At 39.3% G+C, this 10,385-nt stretch overlaps 1 protein-coding gene across 1 annotated transcript in view; it reads right to left on the bottom strand.

Annotated features, from left to right (window-relative positions):
- The window catches only part of LOC144521628 (diacylglycerol O-acyltransferase 1-like), a 12,345-nt gene extending 2,254 nt beyond the window's left edge, over positions 1–10,091 (bottom strand). Inside the window, exons 1-17 of the mRNA XM_078256188.1 lie at positions 9,949–10,091; positions 8,657–8,860; positions 8,396–8,483; positions 8,237–8,277; positions 7,692–7,777; positions 7,068–7,120; positions 5,874–5,979; positions 5,396–5,500; positions 5,000–5,059; positions 4,800–4,903; positions 4,250–4,288; positions 2,147–2,188; positions 2,009–2,053; positions 1,383–1,492; positions 1,228–1,293; positions 1,041–1,128; positions 23–85 (exon numbers count right to left, since the gene is read on the bottom strand). Of these exons, the coding sequence (XP_078112314.1) occupies positions 23–85; positions 1,041–1,128; positions 1,228–1,293; positions 1,383–1,492; positions 2,009–2,053; positions 2,147–2,188; positions 4,250–4,288; positions 4,800–4,903; positions 5,000–5,059; positions 5,396–5,500; positions 5,874–5,979; positions 7,068–7,120; positions 7,692–7,777; positions 8,237–8,277; positions 8,396–8,483; positions 8,657–8,799 (1,239 nt within the window). The 5' untranslated portion in view covers positions 8,800–8,860; positions 9,949–10,091. The remainder of the gene's footprint in view (positions 1–22; positions 86–1,040; positions 1,129–1,227; positions 1,294–1,382; positions 1,493–2,008; positions 2,054–2,146; positions 2,189–4,249; positions 4,289–4,799; positions 4,904–4,999; positions 5,060–5,395; positions 5,501–5,873; positions 5,980–7,067; positions 7,121–7,691; positions 7,778–8,236; positions 8,278–8,395; positions 8,484–8,656; positions 8,861–9,948) is intronic.
- Positions 10,092–10,385: the final 294 nt, after the last annotated feature.

The raw sequence follows: 10,385 nt of genomic DNA, 5'->3' as shown, positions 1-10,385 counted from the left end.
GACACTGGTGTGGTATTCTCACCTCAAATAGCATCATGAGGAATATCCACAGACGACAGCTATGCAGAGGCAGAGCAATCAAATACTGTGTAGAAGAGAGGACAAAAAGATCGCAGCAGGTTATTATTGCATTGTTTGTTTGGGCCAATAGCCCTATTATCTCTTTACTGCAAAAATGACTTGTAGCCTCTGACCCTCTTTTTCCACTGCTGTAATCTGTTTAAATGATGTTTGTTTACGTGCCAACAAAACTTGAATACAAATAAATTAATGCTTTGAACAGTTTTAGTCTTATTTTATCTTGATATCCTCTTTCCTGTTAAATGATTAAGTTCTTATTATTATCTCTGATCAACAAACTTTTAGTGTCTCCCGAATGAATTAATTCTGTCTGCCTTTTGTCTAGCATAAGCGAGCGGTATACCCGCTGTTCCTGACCTGTCGCACGACAGTGTGACGTCATGGGAGCGTTGTAACTGTTTCTACTCGCGCGTGGTGGTCGTGACACTAGTTGCAGTCTTCTCCTGAACAGAGGTGGTGCTAATGAGGAAAGGCTACTGACTCTGCTATTTCTACGGACTAGAAGAAGAAGAAAAAGGTAAACAACGGCAGAACTGGCAGCAGCATTGACGTCAACAACGATTCAATGACCTACTTCGTCGGATCGTTGGCATCCGGTTGCCCTCGAACTCGTCCATGCTTCCTGTTTCTGCTTTGTCGTGTGCTGCTGAAAGAAATTTGACCTCTGGTTGCGCACTTTAAATCCTGGCGCGCCAACGAGATCTACGGCATTTTGACGTCACATTGGCCCGCGACAGGTCGGGTGCAGCGACTGTAAAGAGGCCTTTAGTGAGACGTTTGGTTTAGGAGCTGGAGCCAACTCCAGCAGAGTTCACACTTTATTCAAATTAACTGTATTGGGTCTATGCAAATCTACTCAGATAGTCTTGTGAGTGACTGTCTTCTCAGCTACCAAACTAATGAATCACAATAGTGAGTGTGTTTAGTTAAAGAGCGTTTCATGCCATATCAGACTGTACCTCTAAAAGAGCAGCTGACATCAGGAAGACCAGTAACTCTGCCTGTAATGGGGGCACATTCTTTTCCACCAGCCAAGTGTATACATGTCTTCACACCAGTGGAGACACAGAGCAAAGACAAATAAGAGATGAAAGCAAAAGTCAGGGGAAATTATTTCAGTGAAACTTGAGGCATGTTTCATAATACCTGTGACACCATTTCTGAAAGGGAATATTCCAATTCTCCCAAAAAGTGATCAGAGTTGTAGCGTTCCTGTAAATGAAAGGTGAAAGGCCATGAGCCAGCGCAGAATGAGCAAAAAAAACAACACAATTTGTAGAAATTGTTTTTGTGCAACTGACCACCAGTCGCCATAAAAATGACGATCACCGAAGCGCAGCAGTTCTGCACAGAAATTCAGGTAGGAGTGACTCAAGAAGAAGAAGAGGAGCCAGAGGAAATGGGTTGGTGCCTGACAAGAAAATATGTTACCAATACCAACATACCATTTAACAGTTATTGCTGCTATCTCTATCTCTATTATTGTGTCATGTACGATGAAACTTTTATCTGTAATTATCATGCCCAAACAAGCTCCTCCTCCCACTCTGTATCCTTGTTATCATCGCCACCATCTGGGACTACTTTCTTCACAGAGAATACATCTGTCTACATGATCGCATGCTGACATATTACACTGTAAAATAAACTGTAAAAAAAACAATAATATTCCAGCTGGGGTGCAAAAAAAATACTGTAAAAAAACAGAAAATTACTTTCTTTTAAAAATACAAATCATGTTCTTTAACAATAGACATGTACATTCACAGTCTCTTTATGTAATGTTTTGATATTTTCTTGTTTTAAAAAAAACACAGGAAAAATCTTTACAGTGTACACTGGCTCAGTGCTTCTGGGAAAATCCAAATAGACGTATCACCAAGAGTCAGTAGAATGTAAAATATTAAAATAAATCAAAATCACTCACCACCAGTCCCACCAGGTGCTCCACTCTCATAGTGATGTCCATACTCTATGTATAAGATTTATAATTTATGAATTCCACAGATGTGGATGCGGTGTTTGCTCTAATATTTACAATTAAGAAGGACTGTGCTTCACTCACAGAGAAGGAGTTTTCTGATCTCTGGAAGATGGGTTCAATCCACTGAGAGGGAAAAAAGAAAATGTATTTAGTACTGCGTAAGAGACTACACCTCTTCAACGTTTTTAAGCCAAGGACCTCTTATCTAGAGAGAGACGGAGCGGGGACCCCCTACTACATATCTTATAAAATTAAGTTGCATATTAAACTGGGCCTACAAAAAAAGTCTAAAGCCTTTATACATACCATAGAAAACTAAGCTATAATAAAAAGTTGTTGGTATTATTTTATAAATCATGTTTTAATATTAAACAGGCATGTGACACAGTAATCTTTAGGATGACCTGTATCTGTGGATAACTAACCTACAGTATTAGCCAGTAAGCCTATCATCAATGTGTTTTTTAACAAACAGGCTGATTTATATTTGCTCATAATATGTTGGATTCATGTTAAGTTACTTTCAAAAGTAACAAAGGAACTCCCTTCATCCATATGCCAGATGAAGGTCTAGTACCGAAACTTTGCCTACTATTGAACTTATTTTTTGCGAGTTAGACAGCGTGCGGGAGTTTCTTTGCATCTTCTGACCTACTTATCCCCCTCTGACGCACCTGTCTCACTTTATAGACGTGCAAAGTATTATTCTGTACTGGAAAAACAATTTACAATTTACAATAATTTGGAGGCCCCCCTGCAATAACTCTGAGGACCCCTTAGGGGCCCCGGACCCCCTGTTGAAGATCTCTGGACTATACCATGGCCGAGCTAGGTTTACTTTTTCCTTTACATTAGCTTCTCTTCTACTAGTTTCTGTAACACAGTGACTACGTTTACATGCACATATTCCGGTTTTTGCCCTTATTCCAAAAAAGATAATATTCCGACTAATCTGTATACATGGCTAATGAAAGTGAATGTTCGGTTTACATGTAGCCGTTCAAAACACAATTTTTTCAAAGTGTTCCTGCGGTGGAGGACTTGTTGGACCGTGTGAACACAGCGTCCCTCTTTCATTCCTTCAACCAGCTTCTTGAAAATGTCAGCATAGCGATGTGTGCACATATCCAAAAACCTGTTGATATCCAAGTCTTTGATAATGTTTAAAAGTAACTGTGTTTCTCCTTCTTATCGGGTCTGCAGCCTTGCAAACTGTTGGCTGGTTGGTTTGTGTACAGTAACCATAGCAACGCACAGAGCTGATCATGAGCCGTAAACAGGCAAGAGGCCGTAAACTGGGCATAAATTGATTGACATGCATATTCCGAATGCGCTGTATACATGTCCAAAAAATGCCTCTAAAACCTGAATAATACCAGCATATCACACGTTTTAATCGGAAAATGCTATATTCGGAAAAAGGGCTTATTCATAATACTCAACCAGAATATGCTGTTTACATGACCTGTATCTGTAATTCTGAATATTGTCATATTCAGAATAATAGTGGAATATTGGTGTGCATGTAAACATACTCAGTGTCAGTGTTGTCGAGTCACCAACTGTAGAGTCCGAGTCAAGTCTTGAGTTCAAGTCCCAGTCACCAAAGAAGAGTCTGAGTTGAGTCACAAGTCCACATATTAGCGACTCAAGTCGAACTCGAGTCTGAGTCCAGGACTCGAGTACTCCATCACTGCCTATTACACATAAAAGTAGTCAGAAACTTCATCCAACTTCCGAGTCCTATTTCATGAATGCTTGAGTGCCCTAGTCCAAGTCTTCAGTGCCCTAGTCCAAGTCTTCAGTGCCCTAGTCCAAGTCGAGTCATGAGTCCAGAGAATAGCGATTTGAGTCAGACTCGAGTCTGAGTCCAGCACTCGAGTACTCCATCACTGTACAATGTACCAGTGTTTTCTCATATCGGATACAGTATCTGCTACTGTACTGGACATGTACTGTATGTATGTAGACATTTGTACCTATTCAGAACATGATATATGCACTTGCAATTCAGACACAATGTGTACAGTATACTACACTACAGATCACACATACATGACATACGATGTTATGATACACTATACAACAAGTAGAGCCGTAATTGTGTACTAGTACATTGATAATATTGATACTACACAGTAACATATTGTACAATACAGGAAGACCTTTAACCAGCTGCTGTACCTGCTGCACAATTCCAACCATGATCTGGATAACGGTCACCTGAAGGTAGAAAGTGCCACAATTAACAAGCTGTAATGTTTTCATCCACGACACCTACATTATATCTGGACACAACTATATCTGTCCCCTTTTAAAATATATCCACTGCATTAATGAAAGCTCATGTTAAAACTGCTTATTGCTGTGTCCATGTATAGAACCTCTTTAAACTTGTTAATTATACACAGAGCTATGGATCATTTACGCATACAGACATTGATATGCAAATACGAGGCAATTGAGTTAATCTTATGCAGTTAATTTAGTCAGTTCAAGTGGCAAAACAATTTTCTTTTTACCAATTTAGGGTTGTGAGTTACATTATTTTAGCAGTATAAACAATTATGAATCACACACACCCCGGCCCTGCTATTCTCCTAAAGAGATCGACTCACACACCAACGCACAAGTACAAACTTCAGGCCACTTATGTAGGAGACGGAGAAAGCTCTGGGTGGAGCTTAAAAGTGCACCAAGCCTTTAGTAATAATAGTGCCACTGGTCAGCTCACCATTTCCAGCAGCCTGTGCAGTAGCTTATTGATGCGGACCTTAGGAGTACATGGGAAGTCTCTCTGGTAGCACAGGGTAGGGGCAAATAGGAAATAATAAAGATCTGAAAAAAAGAAAAACAGAGTCACAGAGGACAACATGTATCTGGTTAATGTGAAGAAATCAAAAGTATCATCTTCTGAATGATGAGCAGTTTCACCTTGGAAAGTAAGCTCCTCCCTGTGGGCTTTTTGTGCAACAGAAACATTCTTGTCCCTCTCTGTAAACACACAGATATAAAAAGCACTAGTTCTTGGAGTAGTTTTTGTTCTGAAATTAAATCGCAACTTACAACTTCATTTTTTCAATTTTTTTTTCAAATATACATATTTTTTCGCATTTCACAAGAAATCCCAGATGAAAGTTCATTCTGCAGTTATGCACAGCTTTACTATGCCCACCCAGCCCCCACCCTCCACCCTATAGCGCAGTGATGCTCAAAGCAAACACACACACACACACACACACACACACACACACACACACACACACACACACACACACACACACACACACACACACACAAAACATACAACTTCTGGTGTTGAAAAGATACCTGCATCAGTTAAATGAGCCTGTCGGTACCAGCGATTAGTTTCCTGATATGAATACAGCTTCATCCCCAGAGCAGTGTAGAACCAGAGAGAGAAGAACGCTCCACCTGGTGGACAAAAAAACAGAAACATCCCAGCAATGGTGCAATATCATTCAGAACATTACAAAAAGTGTCAGTGCTCTGAAACAACTGTGCCTGTAGGCTGGAAAGGTCACTGTCTTTTTTTTTAACTCTTCAGCCCATCACTACAAGCACATTTTTTTTGCAGACAAACATTGGTCTAACAGAACTTTACTGCAAAATGTACCGATGATGGCAACTTTTCAAGATATCAAAAATGCTGTAACATAGTTATTAATTTGCTGAAACAAGCAGAAAAAAGACTTAATTGATATCCATTAGCTGTTTTTTGTTGCTGCATTTATGTACAGAAAATATGAGATGATGATGATGCACATGTTTAAAGCATAGTTGTTACCTGTCGATATTGTATGCTCATGTACAATGACTGCAGCAGGAAATAGCAGCAGCAAGCCCAGATTTGTGAGATGCAAACGATGACCGTTGGTGGGGGACAGCATACCCTGACAGAAGTAAATGGAACACAAGTGCTGACCTTTCCATGAGAATTATTTTAACTGACAAATGCTTGTTTTTTGTGTGATCCGACAAAGGTAATCATGTATCCCAGCAGTGCTGTAGTCTACGTGATACGAAGGTATCCGCAGTATACCCACTAAGAAAGCTCCAGGATTTCCATATACCCATTTTTTAAATTAAAAATGCCCAATGACATGTAACAACATACTTTGCATTGTAATTTTAACATATTTTGAATTGTCATCTGTGTTTTTCTTCTTCACATAGGCTAAATGAAGGTATTTCCACCGCAAATTGGTGCATAAAAGTGTGTCAGAATGCAGGAAATGAAGTCAATGCTCAAAACTTCCCTGGGGGAGGACACCCAGACCCCCCACTATGAAATGCCCCTCCCCCAAAAGGCCCATTCTGGCCCATATATACAGTATAGGCCCATACATATACAGTACAGTATACCCACTACAATACATTAGACTACACCACTGTATCCCTGTCCAAAATTCCTGGACCTCATTGCAGGATCATAGGACATGTAGTAATTGGCCATCCTCTGTCTTACATTACATTACAATTTGGCGTGTCTTTCAAACCAGGTCTGAAGGAGTCTAACAGAAGCGATGTATAATATAGAACTGAATGGGGCGCACCCTCACATCACGTGACATAGTTTTAATATTCCTACAGATTCTGTCCCACTCCTCATCATCCAGTGTAATACTCTGATCCCTTTCCCATGTCTTTTTGAGGGCTGTCCAGGCTCCATCCCCCAGATTCTGTATAAGCATAGAATAATACCCAGAAGCTTCATGACCTTTTCCATATTTCAACAACACCTTATCTTTACGTTCTGGTGTTTCGGGGCTGAAGAACTGGGTCCAAATATCTCCACTTACAGATGGCGAAGTTGCAAATATGTAAAACATTGAGACCTAGGGATTCCAAATGATCACCTCCTCAAAGGATTTCAATATGCCACCAAGATACAGATCAACAAATTGCTTGTTGATGCATTAAATAAATCAGAACAGCCTTTATCCAAATGAAAGAGACAATGAAAAAGCACCAGTCTCACCTTTTCCTGAGACCTCTCGAGGAGCAAAGCTGTAATGGCAAACATATTGGCAGCTGAAAAGAAATACAGATATTTTGTTAATTCACAATGACAGGCTAACGCCTAGTTCTTATAGCTCCCTGACAAAATCCCCAGATCAGAGACAATTCAGCGTTGACTCGGCGCTCACAAATCGGCGTGTAACCTGTTCAAAGACGCTCGCTGGTGCCTCGTAGAAGCATTCCAGTCTGTTAGGGAGCTACAGCCAATGAGACAGCAAGACATGTGTTGAGAGGGGTCCCCTGTAACAATAGGAACTTTACTGTATGTTTTGCATTTGAAACATGGTCCAAAGTTGTTGTTGCACCTAGAGACGAGAGGCTATAAATAGTAAAGACGTGTGGAAACAGGCTTTTTTGTGAGCATGGCCTAGTTGCATTGTGGGTGATGTAGGCACTAAGTTTTGACAAAAAAAGAAGAATATGTGGAATAAAAAAGATATCTCTTGTTCTGCTGCACAGACTTTTTTTTTTAAGCCTGTCCATCACAAGTCTGACAATGGTACAACAGTGCAATATACATTGTTGAAGTGCTCTATTGGCTATTGGTATTTGTGCTGCAGTTCTATCTAAAAGAGTTCCCCACCTAATATGAGGTTTACAGATGGCCAGTTGCAGTTGTCCTCAATGAGATGCTCCAAGACCTTTTTGACATCTATCAAGAAGCCATGTCTGTTAGGGGGAGGAAAAAAAATATATATACATGGAAAATTGTATATGGTTTGACAAAAAAAAAAAAGAGTCTTAACTCAAGGTCCACTTTTTGAGTTTTTGACTGAATTTTCCCCCAAGTGAGTTTTACTAGAAAATAACTTTTGCAGTTCCATCTGCTGATAAAGACTGTGAAATGTGGTTGAAAGCTCCGGAACAGTCAGTAAGTGGGCTTTGATTTTTCAATGATAATGACTGAACTTTCACTCTCTCTTTCTACTCTCTTATAACAATTGTCAGGTTTTGATTTTATTTACAGTTTGTTCATAATGATTTTAAGAAGAATAAAATTAGAAGCTAATATCAGATTATAATACTGTGCGTATGTGTGGGCATTTGGAATTGAGGATGTAACAGTTGATCAAATTCAAGTAAAAATATATGTAAATGCAGTATGCATGGGTGTGTCTATATACTCACTGTATGAAATTCTCCAAGAACAAGTGAGCATGAGTCAGGACCTGAAAATCAGACAGTAAAACACAGTCCGTTAATTAATCTTAAATTGAAAGTACATGTTTGGTAACTCTGATAAATATGTATCAATAAGATCAAAAGGAGGAGAGGGAGGAAACTGACCAGGAGAATGATGATCCAGTTGAGGATGCCTCTGTAGCCGGTGAAGCTGCTGTTGGAGCTCAGCAAAGAGTCTTGGACACGATGACAACTGGACAGAGAGACTGTTAATAGTCATCATCATCATGCGTGAGGCTTATTTTTTCATTTATTTATCTTTTGCCAATTCCAGTGTGACTGCACCTTACTTCCTCCGCATTTCAAGTCTTGAGTGTGCCACTGGACAGCTATGAACAATTGCTGGAGGCAGTGGAGAAAGCTTACCAGAGCAGAGCTGCGTAGGCATGGTCTTGTTCACTGGGTGGATCAGCGGCAGAAATGGGAACACTGTCATAGAGGCCTGCACTGTCTTCTTCAGCCGAGGAAGAGGAGCAGACGGAGGAAAACCTCTTCCTCATCGCAGCCATCTCTGAGTCAGAGGGCTCCTCCACAGCAGGGGTACGTTAGAGATTTGAATGGTTGAATTCACTTTAGGAAAAACAGAAATGGGTTTATCATATACTTTGTTGTAAGATAACATATCCTTATCACGTCTTACCAGATCGAAACATGAAATATTAAGATAACAGCTGTCACCTCCTTTATCTTACAGAAGAAAAAAAAATCATATTAAACTGTATAAAACTTCAATAAATGTTTGGTTTCTTTCACTCTATCTCAGGTACATTATCTGTTCCAAATATCTGGTGCAATGGCAGGATAGAGTATAACTTAAACACATAGAAATTAGAAACATTTTACATTAATACAGCCAATTCCAAAATGTAGAAATTCCCATCATTTTCTTTTTCTTTCACCATGCTTTTTGGGCAAGCTGCAAAAGTTTAAATGTATATAATCGTATAAGCTACAAATACATTTTGTGAAAGGGAAAAACAAACAATATTTATTTATTTGGCTTTGATTAACCTCAGTTTAGCCTATAGAATACATACATATTTAACATTTCCTGTAATCTATCATTTTGCATATGATGTGTAACCATTATCCTTCTTGAAACAGTGTCTAAGGGAGCAAAACAGTCGACAATTAACATGGAAGCTCCATCTTCATAAATATAGAACTCGGAATTCTAACCAAATAGTTTGAGTAAATTACCAGTTTAACGTTGTCTCGCTTATCTACAGAGGTACACATCTCATAAGACACCATTTCAGACGTTATCTGAGCGTCAAGTTCCATTGGGTAAATTCGGCTTGCATGCTATCCAATAATATGCCATATCTTGAATTAAAAACCATCCTTTAGTTTTGGTGGCTCAGTTATTCTAGCGACATTTTTCACACAGATACACCAAGGTGGGTGGTACCCATAGATGGTATGGGGGTACCTCGTCACATCACAATAATAAAGTTGGGGTGTTTATTTGTGTTTTTATTCTTGCTTGGTAGGATACATGTACGCCGAATGAAATAACTGCTTCGACTTATTTAGAACCCATATTGTGTGATTTTAATGTTTTATGTTGCATTTGCTGCGAATGATTTAAGCTTTAAATTGCCAGAAATTTAAATGCAACTCGGCCTGACCTTCTCTAATGACAGAAAATAGCTTACCTTGTCATTTCCCGCAGAAACACAGCATCCTCCCTGACAAGTCGAGATGAGTTACATCTCACACCATCTACTGCTTATTAGCCTACAGTCCGCATAGACACACACATAGATAACATACGGCACACACACAGCTGTTCTGACCTCCATCGGGAATGCGATATGGTCAGTGTCGCACTTGAAGCCCAGTTGAATAAAAAGATCGCCTCTTCTCAGAACATTCAAAATAAAAGCCTCCTTGAAGAAAATTCGCTTTTGTAGAAATGTACTTTTTATTTTAATCCTATTTTGATGTTTTATGATATTGTAGCAAATCCATGTAAATAATGGCTCATTATTATCTCATGTTTTTAGCTCATTTAGTCAAATAATGTTTAAGTGGCTACTAGACAAATCCACTTCATTAATACCAGACAACCGACAAAATCTCTTAAGAGTGT

This window comes from Sander vitreus, chromosome 8 (genome assembly GCF_031162955.1).
Source record: "Sander vitreus isolate 19-12246 chromosome 8, sanVit1, whole genome shotgun sequence".
NCBI lineage: Eukaryota > Metazoa > Chordata > Actinopteri > Perciformes > Percidae > Sander > Sander vitreus.
Note: the sequence above shows the minus strand (reverse complement) of the source record. Positions and strands in the feature narration are given on the sequence as shown.